This window comes from Lepus europaeus, chromosome 6, assembly GCF_033115175.1.
Source record: "Lepus europaeus isolate LE1 chromosome 6, mLepTim1.pri, whole genome shotgun sequence".
In the NCBI taxonomy this organism is placed as follows: Eukaryota; Metazoa; Chordata; class Mammalia; order Lagomorpha; family Leporidae; genus Lepus; species Lepus europaeus.
In genome coordinates, this window is record NC_084832.1 from 98,478,920 (window position 1) to 98,499,298 (window position 20,379).

General features: G+C 54.9%; 2 protein-coding genes across 3 annotated transcripts; both read right to left on the reverse strand.

Moving 5' to 3' along the window:
- Nucleotides 1–2,438: 2,438 nt before the first annotated feature.
- ENO2 (enolase 2) lies at nt 2,439–9,487 on the reverse strand. 2 transcript variants are annotated; one of them, XM_062194690.1, is made up of 12 exons: nt 9,399–9,487; nt 8,331–8,430; nt 7,813–7,908; nt 7,607–7,665; nt 7,270–7,339; nt 6,716–6,849; nt 6,255–6,477; nt 5,273–5,470; nt 4,231–4,432; nt 3,875–3,983; nt 3,637–3,695; nt 2,439–3,356 (listed from the first exon to the last, which is right to left on the reverse strand). In XM_062194690.1, the coding sequence occupies exons 2-12, from the start codon at nt 8,413–8,415 to the stop codon at nt 3,287–3,289; spliced, it is 1,305 nt and encodes a 434-aa protein (XP_062050674.1). In that variant the 5' UTR covers nt 8,416–8,430; nt 9,399–9,487; the 3' UTR covers nt 2,439–3,286. The 2 variants fall into 2 exon arrangements, with proteins under 2 accessions (XP_062050674.1, XP_062050675.1); XM_062194691.1 differs by lacking the exon at nt 7,813–7,908.
- Nucleotides 9,488–10,168: 681 nt separating this feature from the next.
- On the reverse strand, nt 10,169–18,890 carry LRRC23 (leucine rich repeat containing 23). Its single transcript, XM_062195442.1, has 7 exons — nt 18,821–18,890; nt 18,269–18,440; nt 18,067–18,176; nt 16,429–16,682; nt 14,666–14,796; nt 13,917–14,053; nt 10,169–11,120 (listed from the first exon to the last, which is right to left on the reverse strand). The coding sequence occupies exons 2-7, from the start codon at nt 18,392–18,394 to the stop codon at nt 10,847–10,849; spliced, it is 1,032 nt and encodes a 343-aa protein (XP_062051426.1). The 5' UTR covers nt 18,395–18,440; nt 18,821–18,890; the 3' UTR covers nt 10,169–10,846.
- Nucleotides 18,891–20,379: the final 1,489 nt, after the last annotated feature.

Consider the following 20,379-nt stretch of genomic DNA (forward strand, 5'->3'; position numbering starts at 1 on the left):
CCAAATCCCATCACTAATAATACTTTAGTCATAGGGAAGGGGTCACGTGGGGATTAGGCTCGATGCGGGCACAAATCTTCAGGTGCCCTGGTTCCCCAGTCCCAAGAGTTATAGTGTTGAGTCAGTCCCCACCAGGGACCTTTCCTTCTCCCTCCACTGCCCACCAGCTCACGATTAGCCTGCCAGGCCCTCCTGGTGCCATGAAGCCAGCCAGCAAACCACCCCCCCCCCCAGTTCAGCATCAGTGCTTTCTGGGCTCGCCCCACACCCAGCAGCAACATCCCCCAGGACAAAGGACACCAGAGACACGGGTGATTTTTGGCAGCTGGAATTGGGAAAGCTTGAGGAGAGAGGCCGGCTGGGATACGAGAAGAGCTGGAGCTGGAGTCTGGATTGGGAACCCTCGTGGCTCTACAGTTTGGGGGTGGGGGAGGGTACTTGTGGGGCCCAGCTAGCTAGAGGCCAAGGGTGGGCCCTGAATTGGCGGGCTCCCACCTGCCTTCTAGAAGGAGGTTGGCAGTGTCATAACTTGGTAGATTTTACCTCCCAGTTCCTTGGGCCAGACTCAGCCAAATTCTAGGAGAACCCAAAAGTGCTAAACAGATTCCAGAGCGATGGGGAGCAGGGAGGAGGAACAAGAAGCTTCCTTGGCCCAGGCATCACCACCCTGTGGTCCCTACCCTGGCAGGCCCTCCCTTCCCACCCCATGCGCTCCTTCTTTGCCCCTCCTAGGGCCTTTTAGAGGGGGCTACCCTGTCTCCCTGAATGCTCTAGGGGCCCCTGCGCCTCCCAACCCTCAGCTTTGTGCCAAGACACACACACACACACACAACACCCCACCCCCCACCCCCCTCCCCTGCTGCTGCCGCCGCCTTTCGTCTCCACTTCTCAGTTCAGCCTCCTACTGGGCCCTGGCCCAGGCTTTCCCAATCCTTTTGAGGCTCAGCTTTTTTCTCGTTTTTTTAACCACAAGGGAGTGGTTAACTTATCTGAGCCTAAGAAAATTTCAGACATAGGTAGGGATGAGGATGGGGAGAGTCGGACTAGAAGCCAGGTCCTAGCCCATTTCCTCGCCTAGCTGAGGGCCAGGCTGACAATCCAGCTGCAGATGCACCCCCCCCCACCAGCCATCAACCCAGCCCCCCACAATCCGCTGGTCTCCAAGCAACAGCACAAAGAGAAAGTGGAGAGAGGGGCGCAGGAGGCCCAGGCAGAGCTGGCTGTAACCCAATCCAACCTAGTACCTGGGGGGGTGGGAGGGAAGCTGTCCCAGAAAGTGGCCGAGGGAAGAGAGAGGAAGAGAGAAAGAACTGAGGGCTAAGCTAGAACAGCTCTGGCCAGTCCGGGAGTTACCGAGGAAAGATGGGTATCACCGGCCCCAGAGAAAATGGAGAGGCACAGAGGAAAATATGGTGAACCCCCCCCCCAAGGGGGGAGAGAAAAAGGGGCAGGAGGAGGAAAGGGAAATACAAGATGGTCCCCAGGAGAGGGTGGCAAGAAGCCCTTGAACTCCAAGTGGCGGGTGTGTGTGTGTGTGTGTGTGTGTCAGGGACAGAGGAAGGCAAACAGAGAAAGGGGTCCTGCCCAGACAGAGCTGGATGTCCTTCCAGCCCTAGAGCTGGCAGGAAAGCAGAGGGAGCCCAGGACCAGAGTGGGACAGAAATGAGGCCCGCAGCAGGGACAGCCTTCAAATCCCTCCAGCCCCTCCTCCAGCTTGGCGGCCTGTGTCCTGTAGAACCTCGACTCCCTCTAGTGGCCACAGTGCCTGGTGTCCACCCTACTTGGTGAGATGTAGGGGTGCATCCAAGGTGCTGTGTGGGGACTATCCCCCTACGTGGCCCCGGGCGGAGCATCTCAGTGCTGAGGCTCTGCAAGAGCTGAAGGGTCACAGGAGGCCACTAGTGACATCGCCACGCCCCACCTGCCGTGTGACCCAGCCACGGGGCCCACTGAGCACTACAGGCCCTGCACCTCAGCTAAGCAGAGGGCAGGTTCCTCAGGCCCCTGTGACCCTGCTACCCTTCATCCCTCTCCACCTCCCCATCCTGCAGGGGTGACAGCCATGAAGTCCTGTTCTGACTCAGAACCAGCCAGAATTTGACGGGGAGAGGCCCAGAGTACAGCTGCCCCAGTCCTCATCTTGACCCCTTCTTGGACCAAGGACCCTTTAGGAATCTGAAAAAACTACTTTCAACCCCTATTGACACAAACAGATACACAGTCTCTTGGAATTTACCTGGGTCCTGGGGCCAGGCTCACTGTTGAGAGGGCAGGGGCAACATGGACCCCACCTGGCCAGGGAGGGCCGGGCAGTGCCCCATGGTGGCCACACTGCTCTTCCTCTTCCTGAGCCCCCCCCTCCAGCTCTGCTCTCCAGGTGCCCGTCATCTCCCCTCATAAAGACCACAGTAACACTACTCAGACACAACAATGCACTGTGATTCAGACTTTAATGGCGGTGCTCATTTCAACACCACAGAGGCGGTGGCAATGTGGAACACGGCACGGGGAGTGGGACGGTGCTGTGGTGCAGCTGGAGGAGCGGGGAACCCAAGGCTGGGGAGAGGGTTACAGAGGACAAGTCCCCCAGGCACACAGCCCCCACTCTGGGCTGAGCCGGGCTTCCATGAGTGCACACAGAGGAACTAAGGGCAAGCCCTCTTCTGTTACCCTTTCCATCCTGGCAAGACCTGCCACTCGGCTCGTCTAGGGCCCACAGCCACGTGAAATACAGACGCACAGTCCCCTCAAGTCAGGCCAGCTTTAGGCCCTTGGGTTAGGAGGAAATGATTAATTAACAGGATGAATGAAAAATAAATTAAATAAATAAATACACTAAGGCCTTAGGCAGGCATGACCACACAGCCAGCCCCACCCTGCACCTGGGCACTGTGCACCGTTCATGGCTCACATGCAACCTGCAAACACGGAGGGGAGCGAAGCACAAGCAGTGACACGCGGGCCTCCAACGCCCACACACCAACTTGGATGCTCTGTCACACGCTCTTCTCTGTCCCGTGGGCCCCCTCACAATCTTTCCTAGTCCCAGTTTTTGAAGAAAGAGAGCATGGAAAGGAAGGGAAGGGGAGAGTGTGGAGCTGCAAAGAGCAGGCCCAGAGAGGAGAGCAGAGGGGGCAGGGGGCCGGGCAGCCAAGGAGCAGCTGGAGCGGGCAAGTTAGGGAAGTGCTGGGCCCCCGGACAAGGGGGCAAAGGATCAAGGATTGGAACAGCAAGAAGAGGTTCTCGGAGGGCAGGCCAGAGGGTCTGAGTCACGCAGGCGGCAGGATCACAGCACACTGGGGTTGCGGAAATTGTGTCCAGCGAAGCGGGCTTCGTCCCCCAGCTCTTCTTCGATTCTGAGAGGCAAGCCAGAAAGGAAGGAGTCTGGCTGCAGCTTCCCTCTCTGGGAGCCGCCAGCCTCCACCTGCGCTAGAGTCCTGCCCCATCAGCAAGCAGTCCCAGCTTCCCCACGTGACCCTGGAGAGCCACTAAGCAGAACCTCAGGAAACCTAGCAGGCAAAAACAAGTGCTTTCTGGACACCTACTCTTAACAGGCCCTCGTGTGAGAGAAGGGATATTGGCAACCAGGGCTTTGAACCCCCAGGCCATGGGCTCCCATTCCCCAGGTACCCTCACCTCATGAGCTGGTTGTACTTAGCCAGACGCTCAGAACGGCACGGGGCGCCAGTCTTGATCTGAAACGGTCCAGAAGATACAGGCAGCTTGGGACCTGCCCCTGCACCCCCTGAAAGGAAACTTCTACTCTCTTGAAACTCCCGATACCCTCCAACACCTCAAGGAGGGAACCACCTGAGCCTAGAACCCCTCAATCCCCCATAGCCCTCCCTTCACTCACCAGGCAGCCCCCACTCACCTGGCCTGTGCACAGCCCGACCACCAGGTCAGCAATGAAGGTGTCCTCGGTCTCTCCCGAGCGATGACTCACCATGACCCCCCAGCCATTCTCCTGGGCCAGCTTGCACCTGCATCCACACACCAGAACTGATGGCCCAGTCTCTCACACTGGGCACTCTTCCCAGCCCCAACAGGGCTACATCGAGAAATATAGGAGGGAAGCTCTCTGGATGGAGAGCAGAGCAGAGACCTGGGAGGCCAACACCAGGTGCCCTGCTCTCCAGCGACCCTGGGCAGGATCAGACTGGGAGCCTAATTATTAGAGGGGTCCTGTAGAAACGAGGGCCATGCATGCCAGCGCCGGGAGTCACTCACGCTTGGATGGCTTCAGTAACTGAGCCAATCTGGTTGACCTTGAGCAGTAGACAGTTGCAGGCCTTTTCCTCCACTGCCCGCTCAATACGCTTTGGGTTGGTCACCGTCAGATCATCACCCACAATCTGGATGCCTACATTGGCTGTGAACTTGGACCAGGCAGCCCAATCATCCTGGTCAAATGGGTCCTCAATGGAGACCACTGTGGAGGGAGCAGCAAGGGGACTGTTTATCCTCTCTGGGTCTCTGTACCAGGCAGATCTCTGAGCTATGACTAAGCTGGCTCATTGCCCCACTTCCAAAGTAAGCCTGCCCTCACTGATTCACCTGATTCTTTCAGGGAACTTGCCAGTAACACGGCTTCAGAGTCTTCCTCGCAACCTAACTGCATTTTCCTATCCTCACTGCCGGGAAGCCCTTCCTCACTCCTGGTATCAGTCCTTCATTCTGCAGTTCATGTCTGTTTCCTCTTGTGCTGCCTCTGTCCTGGGGTAAAAGCCTCAGGTAGACTTGGAGAGGATAATTTGGTTCCTCCTTAGTCTTTTCTAATCGCACACCAGTCCCAACTCCATTCAGCATCACAGTTTCACCCACGCTATGGACATGTGCTCATTTCCTGCTAGGTTCTTTCATCTCCTCGCCAACCCTGGCTCCTTCCACAACCCTCCCCCAGATCCCAGAAGCTTCCAGAGCCCATGACTTTGATCTGGATCTGAAGCACATGGAACAGATTGATCCAATTCATACTATAGACAAGGGATCATCCAAGTCCATGAAGAATACATATGGAGAAAACTGCATGATTTCAAAACTTTTTGTACCAAAATAAACTTTTAACTCCACTTTCCCACAACCTTTTAAAAGCACCCTCGCACAAAGCCCAATCTTTGTAGGAGGTGCCCTTACCCCACCCCAAGTCCTGGGGTTCTTCTTTGGACACCTCCACCTAGCACCTGAGTCTACACCCTATAACGCCCAGAGTTGTCCCAATATGTCGGCCAGCCCCTCCCCATGCTCTCTCACCCACATCCCTCGCTCTCACCAGGATAGTCCCTGACAAAGTCCTGATACAGGGTCCCCAGCTGGTCCCCGGTGATGTATCGGGAAGGATCAGCAGGAGACTTGAAGTCCAGGTCATATTTGCCATCACGATAAAACTCTGAGGCAGCAACATCCATGCCAATGACAATCTTTTCCGTGTAGCCAGCCTTGTCGATGGCTTCCTTTACCAACTCCAAGGCTGCGGGTGGAACAGAAGGGCTCATCAAGGAGGGAGGTGGGGAGAAAGGACTCGAGCAGATGTGCTGCTGGGGGTGTGGGGCTAAGGTTGCTGCAGTTGTCCCCACGCTTGGGAGGGGCTGTCTGCTGGGGAAGTAGAGGAATGGGATTTGGTTAATAGCGACTGATTTTTACTGGATCATGTCACCTGAGCACTTTACACACATGATCTCATTTAACCTCCACAATGATGCTAGGAGGTAGACACCATTATTATTCCTGTCTTTCAGATAAGAAGAATTAAGCACAGAGAAGTAAGAAAGATCACCAGATAGTCATTCTTCAAGTCCACCTTCAAATCCATCCAGCCAACTTGGCCCCAGAGCCTTAACCCTAACACTAGCTATACTGTCTCTCTTCACGATACAGTTTCTTCCAGGTCACAGGAAAATTAGGGATCCTGGCAGCCTAAGGATGAGGGTGGGGAGGAGACAGACTTGGAATGGAGTTCCTGGAGCTCATCAAAGTTAGGCTCCTATGGAGTTAAAGGGTGAGATGAACCTCACAGCTCACCTAGATCATCTCCCAGAATTCCCAGGGGCTTCAGTGAGAACTTACAGGGGAAAACTTGTCCTCAGGTCTCTGTGTCAATTTAGCAGGCCCTCTGAAGCCCAGCCCACGGCTGGTACCTGTTGGAGTTTTTGGAAGTTCCCAGACCCTCCACCCACACTGCTCGGGCTTTGGTGGAGCATGCACCCCCTCCTATTGTCCCAGGGTAGAGCTGGGAGTGGGGTTCCTGTCCTTACCTTCACTGTTCTCCAGGATATTGGGGGCAAAGCCACCCTCATCCCCCACATTGGTGGCATCCTTGCCGTATTTATCCTTGATGACCCCCTTGAGTGTGTGGTAGACTTCCGCCCCAAGACGCATGGCGTCCCGAAAGCTCTCGGCACCCACCGGAAGGATCATGAACTCCTGCATGGCCAGCTTGTTCCCGGCATGAGAGCCACCGTTGATCACGTTGAAGGCCTGGGGAGCCACAGAAGAGTCCAAGAGCCCGTTCTTCCCTACGGCTGGGATCCTTCACCCAAGATCCCAAATTCCCCTGCTGCCCAAAGGCTCCTGTCCCCAGGCTTTCTCTTTAGCTGCTGCACCTCACTTTCTTCCCATCATTCCAAGGCTTCAGGCTCCTTTCCACTGCCTTGCCTCCCCCGTCTCCCCCACCCCCGACACACACCAGCACAGGCATGGCCCAGGCAGTGCTCACCGGCACCGGCAGGATGAGGTCTGAGTTCCCAGCCAGCTGAGCAATGTGGCGATACAGGGGCAACTCCCGCTCGGCAGCCCCTGCCTTGCACACAGCCAGGGACACACCCAGGATGGCATTGGCGCCAAACTTGGCTAGGAGATGACAGAGGAAGGCACTGAGCAAAACTGTCCCCTTTCCCTTCTAGTCCCTGCCTCCCCCTACACTTCCCCAGAAACAGCTCAGAAAGGGGACTCCTTCCCCCAATCCCAGCAACAGCTCCATTTTCTCCAGCAATCAGCAGCAGTGTCATGAGCTGATGGGGAAAAGACAGAGATCCGCCCTTTCCTAAACATCCCACGACCACAAAGGGTCTCACAGCAACCCCTCCTCTTTGTGCCACGCTAGACGTTCCTCCTTCTCCATCTCCCTCCCACGGTGTGGGTTTGGGGAGGACCATGGGAGAAATCCTCTGACAGCGGTTCAGAGGAAGCCCCGCCCCCAGCACTGGCTCCCTCCTTTCCCCATCTGCTCTCCACCGCAGCCCTGCCCACTTGCCCGGTGGCTCTGCTTACATTTGTTCTCAGTCCCATCCAACTCCAGCATCAGGTTGTCCAGTTTCTCTTGCTCCACCACAGAGAGACCCTGCGGGCAGAGCCCCCATCACTGAGGGCCAGGACAGAGGAGCCCCCCCATTCACACACAGTGGGCTCACAGCTGGCCGAGGCTCCAGCAAGGTCCCTATGCGAGCAGCCTGCCTGGATTAGGGGACGTGAGCTCCTTTGGGAGCAGGGACAGTAAGGGGTTCTTTCCCCTCCCTAACCCAGTGACCACGATTCCTAACAGGCAGGCCTCTCCGCCTCCTCCTTTCCCCTTCCATGCCTGACATCCCTGACAAGGAGTGGGCCTCACCGAGCTGACCAGGGCTGGTGCGATGGTGTTGTTGATGTGGCCCACTGCCTTCAGCACACCTGCAAGGAAGGAGAGTGCCACACTGGGTCAGTCCAGGAGGGGCCGGAAGGGAAAGAGGACAACATGCCATAAGAGGGGTGGCCACTGGTGTGAGGAAAGGGAAGAGGCTGAGGGGTGGAGAGCTTGGAGAAGAGAAAGGGCCCCACCTTTGCCTAAGTAGCGCTGTTTGTCCCCATCCCTCAGCTCCAGGGCCTCATAGATGCCAGTGGAGGCTCCACTGGGCACTGCAGCCCGGAAAAGACCTGGCAAAGGAACATGCAATGAGGAGCGAGGGAGAAAGACACTCCAGCCCTAAACTCCTGCCTCCCACACCCAGCCTGTCCCCACACTGCTCCCTCAGTGCGCGTGCACACACACACACACACACACTGAGCTAGATGCACAAGCAGTGGCCTCCCCTCACCCAGAAGTGGGAGCCCACCAAAAGGAAGCCACTGCAGATAGCACAGCTATGCACACACAGGTGCCCAGGCAGACACGCAGCGCCACGGCACGTCTCACAGACTAAAGTGGAACACGGGGCACCTGTCCTGGCTCCCTCAGAAAAGCAGGCTGCAATCCCACAATCCAGCCTGCTGAGCCTGACCCTGCACCTCATCCCCTCCTGTATCAGGGGAGGGTGGAGAAGTGGGAGCCAGGGCAAGGCCCACAGGCCCCACGATACCTTTGGCAGTGTAGAGATCCACCTCCACTGTGGGATTCCCCCGGGAGTCCAGGATCTCCCGGGCCCAGATCTTCTCTATGGACATGATGGCTGGGATCTCCTGGGGTGGAAGGAAGAGGAAAGGTAAGAGGCTTAGAGGGGTGGAGCCAGATAAAAGGGCGGGGCCAAAGGCTGGCAGGGATGGGAAAGAGGTTACTGCAGTGGGTGGGGGGTGGGGAGAGCTGGCTGCAGTCAGCATGGAAGGGAGTCCCCCTCCCCCCATGAGAAGAGGGAAAGGTCACTGCAGTGGGGAAGGGGAGGTCACTGCAGTGGGGGGTGGGGAGCGATCAAAGGAGAAGATGGGAGGGGCTCGGCAGTGGTTCCTGCGACAAGACGGCCGGGAGGGAAAGGGGGCGCCCCCAGATCCCTTCAGACCCGAATGGCTGCCGGGCTTGCATTTATCCTGGTAGACAGCAAAAGATGGTCTGGGCGCCCCCAATTCTTCCCAACGTAACACCCCAGCTTGCACCTTGCCCTGCTCCAAGGGTTCAGCCTGTTTCCCGAGGGATGTGCGGCACGGGAGGCTGGGAAGAGGGTCCTGGGAAAGGCCCTCCAGTCCCCGAGGGTGGCAGTGGGGAGGGAGGAGGATTCGAGACCCACAGCCGGACTCTCCTCTCCGCTTCTCCCTACGAATCCCCACCTCCCACCCCTCCCCCGGCAGCTGAGAGAAGAGGATGAAGGGGGAGAGGGGCGGCGTGGAGGAGCGGGAGAGCGGGAACCGAGGAAGTCTGGGGGAGCGGAGGAGGGGTGAGGGATGACATTTCCCCAAATGCGACAAACCGACAGAAGCGCAGGTGAGGACGTGCATAGGGAAGATGCAGGCCAGGGTGGAGAAGGCGCAGTTAGAAACTGGCACCTGAGTGAGGAGGGGGCGAGAGGGGAGCGGGCTGGGAAGGAGAGCCGGAGGCGCGGGTGGCGAAGCAGGTGCGCAGCGCCACAGAGCGAGAGCTGCGCGAAGGCGGGGAGAGGGGACGGGGTGCAGAGAGAGGGCTGCGGGGCCGCAGGGGTGCGGGGCGGCCGGGGCTTCACCTCCGGGCTGCAGGCTCAGCTGGTGGCGACGGCGGGAGTGGCGGCAGCAGGAGTGGCGGTGGCGGCAGCAGCGGCGGGCGGCGGGCGGGGGGCGGCGCCTATAGGGCCGGATGGGCGCATGTGACCCGGAGCCCCCGATGAGTCAGGAGCTGCCGGCGGAGGCGCACGTACTAGCAAGGGAGGGGGACCGATGGCGGGGTGGGGGAGGGTCTGGGGCAACCAGGACCTGCCATCCCACCCCACTACCCCAGTCACCTGCGCGTCTATACCCACGCCCCGACCCTCCGGAAAGCAGCAAACCCTGCCCTACACCAGTAGTGTGAGCTCTGGGGCCCACGTTGTGAGTGAAGCCCATGACAGATTCAGTCGCACAAACTGGTCAGAGGCGCATACGAATGTCTCTTTATTGGAAACCAGAACCCTTCCTACCACTCCACCTGCCCCCACCTCCAGCCAAGACTACAGCCATTTCCACCCCTACACCTTACACTGTACCCCGCATGCCCAGGTGACCATCACGACTCTGGGACACACAGAGGCTTCTTCTGTCTGGGATGAGGGGCAATGAAGTTTTTAGTCTTTAGGAGAACAGCACAGTCCATGCCTCACTTGAGTGCCACACTTTCCTGAGCTCAGTGGCTTTATGCCTCACCTGCTCTCCCTTCTCCTCCCTACCCCATGTCCTGTTATTTTTAGCTTCTTCTTCTTTTTCTTTCTTTCTTTCTTTTTTTTTTTTTTTTTTTTTTTTTTTTTTTTTTTTTAAGATTTGAAAGAGTTACAGACAGAGAGAGGAAGAGACATGAGAGAGATCTTCCATCCGCTGGGTCACTCCCCAAATGGCCACAACAGCCAGGGCTGGGCCAGGCCGAAGCCAGGTCTCCCACATGGGTGCAGGGGCCCAAGGACTTGAACTGTCTTCTACTGCTTTCCCAGGAGTTTAATCAGGGAGCTGTATCAGAAACCGAGCAGCCAAGTCTCAAACCAGTGCCCATATGGGCTGCCGGTGGTGACAGCTTTAACTCGCTGCACCACAGCGCTGGCCCCTAGCTTCAGATTTTTAGTACAGGAACTTCTTCTGCCGACTCTCCTAGGCTCGGCTTCATTCCTCATTCACCACCAACCCACCTGAGCCTCACAACCCCCACCGTGCACTTACTAGACCTGGCAGTTCCTGGTTGATCTCTCTAAGCCAGCTAAGGCTGCCAGGCCCCCACCAGCTCCTCTGCCTCCACCCCCAGTTCTCATTCTCCTGGCCTCCTGACATACCTGCTAAGCATCTCTCAGCCCCTCTGGTCCTTTCTCCTGGCCCTGAGACTTCCCCTGACCCCTGGCCTTGGTGTCTCCGAGGGATCCCTTCGTCACCCACCTGCCCTATAGCAACATCTCCTCCCCTCTGCCCGGCCACGGCCTCCACGTCTTCACTGTCCGCGGAGGTGGAAGACCTGCCGCTACATGGGGGCCTGGTCTAGGTCCAGGCTGTGCTCCTGCTCAGCCTCCTGCTCGTGTTCCTCCTTCAGCCTCTGACGGATTTCCTCAGCCTCAGCCTGCTCCTCCTCCTCAAAGAAGTCCTTGTCCAGGCGTTCGAGATGCGCTATCTGCACCAGGGCCTCCTGGCGGTAGTCGGTCTCATCTGCACACGGGTTGTCCAGCAGCACCAAGGCTCGCAGCTTGGGCAGGTCCCGAAGTTTGGCCAACTCTGTCAGGTCAGTCACCATGTTGCCCCTGCCGATGGGGTTGAGAAGGGTCCACCCAGGCTTTGATTGACTGCCTGCGGCTAGGAATGGGGCTTCTGGGGGGGACCTCCCACTGGGCCCGTTTCCCAGGAAACACTATGAGGTCTGGTTACTCAGGCATTGCCAGATTTGCTGCAAAGGTGCTGTCCAGTCCCATTCCTGTGCTGCTTCTACCTTTCAAGGAATCCTCAAGTGCCACACTCTCCTCAGTGACATGTTCTCTGTCTCCCCTTGGAGCAGCAAAGCTAGGCTACCGATCTAAGAGGGTGCAAATGTCCCTTGCAAGACCTTTTTCTGTCAATCATATACAAACAGAGGCAAGGGTTTGATACAGTAGCTAATTTGCCACTTGGAATATCCACTTCCTGTATCATAGTGCTTGGTTCAGGTCCCAGCTCCTCTGCTTCCAACCCAGCTTCCTGCTAATGCACTTGGGAGGCAGCAGATAATACCCCAAGTGCTTGGGTTCCTACCCACATCGTGGGAGTCCTAGATGGAGTTTCTGGCTCCTGGCTTTGGCCTGCCCCAGTCCTGGCTTTTGCCGGCATTTGCAGAGTGTCCCAAGTGGTGGCTTAACACTCTGTGCCACAATGCCAGCTCCAATTATTTTTTTAAAAAGTCATCCATAAACAGAGTTTAGAAGGTAGGGCCTAGGTAGGTAGATAGGGCACTTGAGATCTAAGTAGGATTTAGGGTAGCAGGTGCGATGTTGGTGCTCCCCACAGGAGGGAACCTGGAACTGGGGATACTTGGGCTTCAGCCTGAAGAACAAGCTTTGGTCTCATTGTGTGACAATCTCTATTTTTGTGTTCTTGTCTTCAAGCCCTTATGAAGTCATTTTTAAGTGTTTCAGCCTGATCTCAATGGACGTGCTGTGCCTCATGCAGTGTTCCTCACCGGGGAGCATGTGGCATTTTGTAGCACATTTAGAATCTCTGGCCCCAGAGGCCCTGCCCAGTCACTGAGACAACACACACACCCCACTTACTTCCAAATACTCCCAGTTGATAGCCACTGAGGAAGAATCCATTATCCCTGTCTACACTAAGAGGAGAAGGGCACACACAATGCACTCCCCCTCGCCGCCTGCCCACCACCACGTCAACGTGGCCAAACATATTGGCAGGAGACTCCCCCAGGGGTCGGTGGTACGAGCTAGCGCTTCAAGGTGCAATCACTCTTCTGTACTTGGAAGTTCTCTTTCCAATGCCAGGAGGAGGACTTGTCTTGTTAACTGAGGATAGAGATAGTTTCCTTACATATTAAGGAAACACACAATCCTCTATCAGAGGACATGTCTTTCTACCTTTCCACCTGATTTTTTTTTTTTTTCAAATTCTCTTCCTTCCTCTAACCTGAGCATATCTTGTGCTTAATATCAGTAAGGGGGACCAGCCCTTACAGGTGGGACTCAGAAGAAGACAAGCAGGAAACAGGAAGAGGGAATGGGGACCCAGGAGGTAGTGAAAGGCAGTGGAAACTTATACAGAATAGGGCCAGGAGAAGAAGTTGAAGTCTGGGTAATTTATTTTTAAAAAGATTTTGAGAAGGAGAGAGTGACAGAGATAAAGAGAGAGACAGCTGCCATCTATGGGGCTGGGCCAGGCCGAAGCCAGGAGCCTGGGACTCCATCCAGGTCTCCCATATGGGTGGCCAGAACCCAATCACTTCAACCATCACTGATGCATCCCAGAGTCTGCATTAACAGCAAGTTGGAGTCAGGAACAACAACAACCATACAGTTGAACCCAGGCACTCTGGTGTGAGATGTGGGTGTCAACCTGTATCTGTAACTACTATCCAAACAGCTGCCCCCACCTCTAATTTCTTTTTCTTTTTCTTTCTTTTTTTTTTTTTTTTTTTTTGACAGGCAGAGTTAGACAGTGAGAGAGACAGAGACAGAGAGAAAGGTCTTCTTTCCGTTGGTTCACCCTCAAAATGGTTGCTGCAGCCAGTACGCTGCGCCAATCCGAAGCCAGGAGCCAGGTGCTTCCTCCTGGTCTCCCATGCGGGTGCAGGGCCCAAACACTTGGGCCATCCTCCAATGCCTTCCCAGGCCACAGCTGGATTGGAAGAGGGGCAACTGGGATAGAATCTGGGGTGCTGGTGCCGCAGGTGGAGGATTAGCTTAGTGAGCCACGGCGCCGGCCTAATTTCTTTGATGTTCCAAAACAGCATGGGGTTGGCATTGTGGTGTTGTGGGTAAAGCCACTTGCAATACCAGCATCCCTCTGGGTGCCAGTTCATGTCCCAGCTGCTCTACCTCCAATCCAGCTCCTTGCTAATGGCCTGGGAAAGCAGTGGAGGATGGCCCAACTACTTGGGCCCCTGCTACCCATGTGGGAGACCTGGAAGAAGCTCCTGTCTCCTGGCTTCAGCCTGGCCCAGCTCTGGCCATTGTGGACATCTGGGGTGTGAACCGTAGATGCAAGATCTCTCTCACTCTCTCTCTCATTCTAACTTTCAAATAAAATAAAATAAATCTTTTTTTAAAAAATGAGTTTAAAAACAAGAAAACATAGCATGAGATCTGGCACTAAGCACATTCTCAATAATTGTAGACCAAATGAATAAGGATTCAGGGGCCATAAACTATAAAGGTGTTAGTATTGCATTTGGGGCCAAATGCAGAAGAAAGTAAGAATAGGGGTGAGGATCAGGCAGGAGGGTGAAATGAGGACCTGGTCGTGACCAAAGATTGCAGAATTGAGTCCAGGGAAGGACACGGACTTCAAAGCTGCTTCTGGTCAGGGGCAAGAGCATGGTGGGCATGGAGGGTGCTTACCTCAGGTTGAGATATTGCAGTGACTTCATCTCCTTGGAGAAGCCACTCAGAGTTTCAATCTGGTTGTCTCGAAGATGCAGTGTGGTGAGATTGGTTAGGTTCTCCAATCCTTCTACCTTCTTCAGCATGTTCTGGGCCTAGATTCCCAGGACACAGGAGACCAGGAGAGGGGAGCAGGAACAGGGAAGTCAGAAAGAGATCAAGGAAAAGAAGAAATGCAAGAGGTGGGGGTGGGGGTGGAAGAGAGGAGTCGGGGTATACAGAGGAAAGAGGTGCAGAAGCTGGCAACCCAGAGGAAGTCAGCAGTAATCCCCTACTCCTCACCCCACCAAGCCACCTACGATTAAGGAGGAGACCCTTCCACCCAGGGCCCAGGGCCCCCACGCCCTCACTGAGATAGCTTCAGAACCATTCGAGAATAAAGAGAAGCTCAAGAGTACAAAACATGAACCACTGAAGTGGCCTCCTTAGCCTGAGTACGTACCTCAGTTATGGCACATGTTGCTTCTACCTGTATCAGTGCAAATCATCCCTATGTAACCCACACATTTTGTATTATCAGCCCTGCTAGGTGGCAAGCACGTTCCTGTTTGAACTTTGCTTCTCCCCAGCACCTGGAAGGGCTCAGGAAATGATGCCAGCCACCATGAGGATGATGGAGCAAGTAGCTGAGTCTACTAAAAACCAGGCATCCTGACCCCCAGGCTGGTGCCCTCTTCCCTGCACCTTCCTGTGACCCAGGGAGCTACCAGGTAGAGGTTCTTCAGCTTGGGAAGGTTGATTCCCAGGGTGCTTTTCAGCTGGTTTCCCCGAAGCTCCAATGTGTGCAGGCTGTTTAGTTTTTGGGGGTCCAGACCTGTCACCATCTGGATGCGGTTCCCTAGGGAGGAAGAGAGCATCGAGAGCTCAAAGGGCGACTCTGACACTCAGGCTGGGAGCTCTAGACTCATCCCTTCCCTCTAATGTAGGCAGACAGTGAGGAGAGGCCAGCTCCGGACTAACACCTCCAGAGGCCTGGGGCAAGTGGCCTGATAGTCTAAGGATCTGATGGACATGTCCACCTAAACCTTTGAGGAGTGAACAATGTACCCTAGCAATATACATCCCTGTCTCTCTCAGATTTATTTGAAAGGAATAATTACAGAGAGAGACAGGGAGAGACAGAGAGAGATCTTCCATCCACCTGTTCACTCCCCAAATGGCCACAATGACTACAGCTGGGCCAGGCCAAAGCCAGTAATCTGGAACTCCATCTGGGTCTCCCATGTGGATAGCAGAGGCCTACATACTTGAGCCATCTTCTGCTGCTTTTGCAGGTGCATTAACAGGAAGAAGGATCAGAAATGGAGCAGCCAGGACTCAAACTAATGTTCCTATGGAATGCCAGCATTGCAGGCTGCAGCTTAACCTGCTGCACCACAACACAGGCCCCAGCAGTCTATTTATCTCCCTCCCTCTCCTCCTTCAAGTCTTTGCTCAAATGACATCTCCTAAATGATGTTTGTCCTGATCAACCTGTTGGAAATTACCACCTAGGCCCCAATTCCCCTTACCCTGATCTATTTCTTTCATAGCACCTGTATCCTTTTAACATACTGTATATGTTTACTTATTGTGTTCCCTAATTGTCTCTCCCAGCTATAATGTAATTACATAAGAATAAGGATTTTTCAGGCCGGTGCCACGGCTCAATAGGCTAATCCTCCACCTAGTGGCGTCGGCACACCAGGTTCTAGTCCCGGTTGGGGCGCCGGATTCTATCCCAGTTGCCCCTCTTCCAGGCCAGCTCTCTGCTGTGGCCCGGGAAGGCAGTGGAGGATGGCCCAAGTGCTTGGGCCCTGCACCCCATGGGAGACCAGGAGAAGCACCTGGCTCCTTCGGACCAGCGCGGTGTGCCGGCCGCAGCACGCCGGCCACGGCGGCCATTGGAGGGTGAACCAACGGCAAAGAAAGACCTTTCTCTCTGTCTCTCTCTGTCCACTCTGCCTGTCAAAAAAAAAAAAAAGAATAAGGATTTTCCTTGTTCTGTTAACTGCTGTATCTCTAGCATGTAGGGGAGTCACAAGGATGAGGCCAGCGCTGTGGCATTATCAGATAAAGATGCCTCCTGTGGTGCCTGCATCCCATATGGGCACTGGTTTGAGCCCTGGCTATTCCACTTCCAATCCAGCTCTCTGCTATGGCCTGGAAAAGCAGTAGAAGATGGCCCAAGTCCTTGGGCCTCTGCATCCACATGGGAGACCCAGAAGCAGCTCCTGGCTCCTGGCTTTGAATCAGCCCAGCTCTATCCATTGAGGCTATTTGGGGAGTGAACCAGAGGATGGAAGACTTTCTCTCTCGCTCTCTCTGACTCTGACTCTCTGTAACTTGCCTTTCAAATAAATACATCAATCTTAAAAAAAAAAAAAAGTGGCAATGACATAATGAGTCATAATAAATGATGCACTGCCCACTCCTGTTGGCTTCAGGATAGGAAGAAAAGAGTCTTGCGGAGCCCATCCTAAGGACCCACCTTTGAGATCCAGGCTTCTCAGACGAGGATGAGCAATGCCCTCAGTATCAATGATCTGGTTATAGGCAAAACTAGCAATCTGCAGGTAGGGCAGTTCATTCAGCTGGGCGCTCCGCAGTTGATTGCTGTCAGCCTTGAGCCAGAGCAGGTGAGTGAGGTAATTGAGTGGTGACAGGTCTGTCAGGTGATTCTCAGAAATATCCACATAGCGCAGATGGATGTAGGACCGCAGCAAGGAGATGTCTGTTAGGTCTCTAGGAGATGTAAAAAGAGATGGTGGAGGGGCTGGCACTGTGGCGGAGCGGGTAAAGCCACTGCCTGCAGTGCTGGCATCCCATATGGGTGCCAGTTCGAGACCCGGCTGCTCCTCTTCTGATCCAGCTCTCTGCTATGGCCTGGGAAAGCAGTAGAAGATGGCCCAAGTCCTTGGGCCCCTGCACCCATGTGGGAGACCCAGAAGAAGCTCCTGGCTTCAGATTGGTGCAGCTCTGGCCATTGCAGCCAATTGGGGAGGGAACCAGCGGATGGAAGACCTCTCCTTCTCTGTGTAACTTTTTCAAATAAATAAATCTTGAGTGAGTGAGAGAGAGAGAGAGAGAGAGAGAGATGGCAGAACAGCCAGAGTTAGAGGTAAGAACACAGGCGACTGTCAGAGGTGCTAAAGCAGAGGGCCATACAGAGAGGGCTTATAATGGGAAGAAGAACGGGTAACAGATTGGGGGGGGGGGGAGAAGGCAGGTGAGAGTGAGAGGAGAGAGAGAGATCTTTATTTCTCCTCAAATGTCTGCAACAGCCAGGTCTGGGCTAGGCTAAAGCCAGGAGCCAGGAATTTCATCCTGGTCTTCCACGTGGGTGACAGGGGCCCAAGTACTTAGCCTCAACTGCTCCCTTCCCATGTACATTAGCAGGAAGTGGATTGGAAGCTTGGAACCAGAACAGGCAGGATTCGAACGGGCACTCGACATGGGATGCTGGCGTCCTAACTATTGTGCCACAACACCAACGCCAGTGGTGGTGTTTTGTTTTTTTTTTTTTTTTTTTTTAAGATTTTTTTATTTACTTGAAATGCAGAGAAGAAGGAGAAGAGACAGAGAGGGCGAGCTTCCTTCTACTGGTTCATTCCCCAAATGTCAGCAACAGCTGAGTCTGGCCCAGGTCGAAGACAGGAGCCCAGTGTTTCTCCTGGGTCCCCTATGTTTTGGTAGGAACCCAAGCACTTGGGCCATCTTCTGCTGCTTTCCCAGGCGCATTAGCAGGCAGCTGGATTGGAAGTGGAGTAGCATGTCTCCAACGGGCGCCCATATGGAATGCCAGCATGGCAGGCGGAGGCTTAATCCTCTACACCACAATGTCAGCCCCAAGCCAGCAGGTTCTTAAGAGCAGAAACCTTCTATCTGTGAAAGGCAGAGAATCCAGGCGCTGAAGGGCAAGTGAGGGAGTTAGCAAGCCTTCCCCCCAAACACACATTCTTAGTCTCCAATTTCCCAGGGTAGCTGCAACACAGGGAGTCTCAGAGCTGTTGACAAATTCTGTCCTTCCCTCCCCACGAAGCCAGGATGACGGAGATCAAATTCCCAGCCCAAACAGCAGGCATGAGTGCGGGAGAGACAGGGGCCCTACAGTCTCTCGTAAACGCACCTCTCTTTAACCTCCAGCTTGACGTAAGCATGAGCTAGCCCGCTGCCGGTCTTACAGAGCAAAGACAGCCCTTCCTTCATCACGGCCTCCGTGAGCGGGGTGGGCAGCCACTGCAGGAGCAAGCAGCCGAGTGAGGCAGCCCTCCGTCCGCAGCCCCGCCGCAGCCCCGCGCTCTCCGACCCTTCCCTGTCCACGCTCTCACTTCCTCGGGGAATTCTTCCCCCTCTTTCCTGTAGTCCTCCCATTCTTCCGTCTCCTTCTCATCGTCCTCTTTGTCAAGGTCGTCCTGATCTGGCTCAAAGTCTTCCAGATCCTCTTCGTCTGACATCTTTCTTTCCGCCCGCGGGCTCTGGCGTCAGACCCAGCTCCTCGCCCTGAGAAAGGAGGTCTCCTCAGTGCGGTCTCCTCCATCGGCAAGCCCACCCCGGACCTCCCGACGAGGCTGCTTCCCTCCTCCGTGTGCACATCTCACGCTGGCCCAGGTCTCCACTTCTGCTGAGGGCCGCGCTCCCCTCAACGCCCTGCCAGACCTCAGGGCCCTGGCGGTGGCCCCAGCTCTGGTCCACGGCCCTTCCTCCTGCTTCCGGGACTTCCCTCTCCCCCTAAGACCCATTCTCCTTCAACCCCCCACCCACCCGGCCTCCCTAACCCCCACCCATTCCTTTCTCCTAACTGCCCCTCCTCAGCTCCATTTCCCTGGTTGCTCTGGAACATTCCCGGGCCCCTGACGCAGTCTCCCACAAAGGGCACAGACCCGGCTGTGCTCAACTAAAAGCAGTTCTGGAGAGGGACTTGGTCCCGAGAGGGAAGGGCTGTTTAGCAAGACTGCAGGAGGGCTTGTGTACCGCTGCTATGGCAAAGGAGGTGGAGCACAGCGGCCTCCAACCGCCCAGAGCGAGCTCGGGGACCAACGGAACTGCGCGCCCGCCCCGGAAGAGGCGGGGCAGTGGTTGCCCGGTTACGGGGCCACCTTCCCGAGCAGGAACCCGGATGAGGCACAGACATGGCGTCGGGGCGTGTATTGGCAGAGGCCGTGAAACCGTGGGCAGGGCTTAGAGGAGTGCAGAGAGGAGGAGAGTGAGGCTGGGTAGACTTGCGTCACCTGAAACATTAAACAAACCTGGGTACCTTCAGTGCAAAAGTGTGAGTTCAGAAGAGACTCATCCCCCATCCTCGGAAGCAAAAGGAGAAAAGGAGTGCGCTAGGAGAAACAAGAAACACCAAAATAAGGGGCCTTCCTCCCCCATAGGCCTGGGCAGTGGTAGCCCTTTGGAAGGCGGCGCAAGGATCCCAGGCCCCAAAATTAACCTGAGTTGAGTATCTTGGCAGATCTTTGCTAACAACTTAACCTAAAGGTGTCTTCTCCCTGCAAAAACCATAGTAACTGACAGGGATCCAGTATGAGTTATCCTGGACTAGTGTGATGCAAAGTTTTTGAGGGATAGGAAGAGGGAAAATCCAACAACTCCCCGTTAAAATATTCCTAGTCCAATGCTATGTAATCAGTAATGATACTGCTGAGTCCAGGCACTCAAGCTTGTGTGATGAGTTGAAGAGGAAAATGCTGTAGGCTGAGATGTAGTAAATGTTTCTAGAAAGTTGGTGGGAGCCAGCGCTGTGGGTAGCGGGTAAAGCCGCCACTTGCAGTGTAGGCATCCCATGTGGGCACGGGTTCAGGTCCTGGCTGCTCCACTTTCTAGCCAGCTCTCTGCTATGGCCTGGGAAAGCAGTAGAAGATGGCCCAAGTTTCTTGGACCCTTGCACTGGCATGGGAGGCTAGGAAGAAACTCCTGGCTCCTGGCTGCAGATGGGCGCAGCTCCCGTTGCTGTGTCCATTTAGGGAGTGAACCAGCAGATGGAAAATGGCTGTCTCTCTGCCTTTGCCTCTCTGTAATTCTACCTTTCAAATAAACAAATAAATCAGAAAGAAAGAAAGAGGAAGGAAGGAAGGGAGGGAGGGAAATAGATTGTGCCTCTATAAGTGATAATTTAGCTTCTGAAACAGCCCCGTGAGAAGAGGACACCAAAGGTCAAGGAGGTTGATATTTGTTATGTAATTCTGGCCTTGGGAAAGGAGGATATTACCAGTCTTGTGTAACATAAGTAAGACAATTAGGTAATAAGGCAATTCTACATGACAGATTTTACAAGAGTACTTGAAGAAGTTTAGGGGCAGGCCTTGTGGTGCAATGGGTTAAGTCTCCCCCTGGGACACCCGCATCCCAAACTGGAATGCCAATTCCAGAGTCTCAGCTACTCTGTACTTCATAATTTTTATTTTTTTGACAGGCAGAGTGGATAGTGAGAGAGAGA

Bases quoted from the DNA above. Each gene is read 5' to 3' on its own strand.
- ENO2 (XM_062194690.1), bottom strand. From the start codon at position 8,415: ATGTCCATAGAGAAGATCTGGGCCCGGGAGATCCTGGACTCCCGGGGG. The intron at 7,666-7,812 runs GTGGGGCCCTTT...CCTTCCTTGCAG, and splicing joins ACAGCGCTACTTAGGCAAAG to GTGTGCTGAAGGCAGTGGGC. The intron at 5,471-6,254 runs GTAAGGACAGGA...TTCCACCCGCAG, and splicing joins TATCCTGGAGAACAGTGAAG to CCTTGGAGTTGGTAAAGGAA.
- LRRC23 (XM_062195442.1), bottom strand. From the start codon at position 18,394: ATGTCAGACGAAGAGGATCTGGAAGACTTTGAGCCAGATCAGGACGAC. The intron at 14,054-14,665 runs GTAGCTCCCTGG...CTGGGAATCTAG, and splicing joins AGCTGAAGAACCTCTACCTG to GCCCAGAACATGCTGAAGAA. The intron at 11,121-13,916 runs GTAAGCACCCTC...CCCCATCGGCAG, and splicing joins CTGCAATATCTCAACCTGAG to GGGCAACATGGTGACTGACC.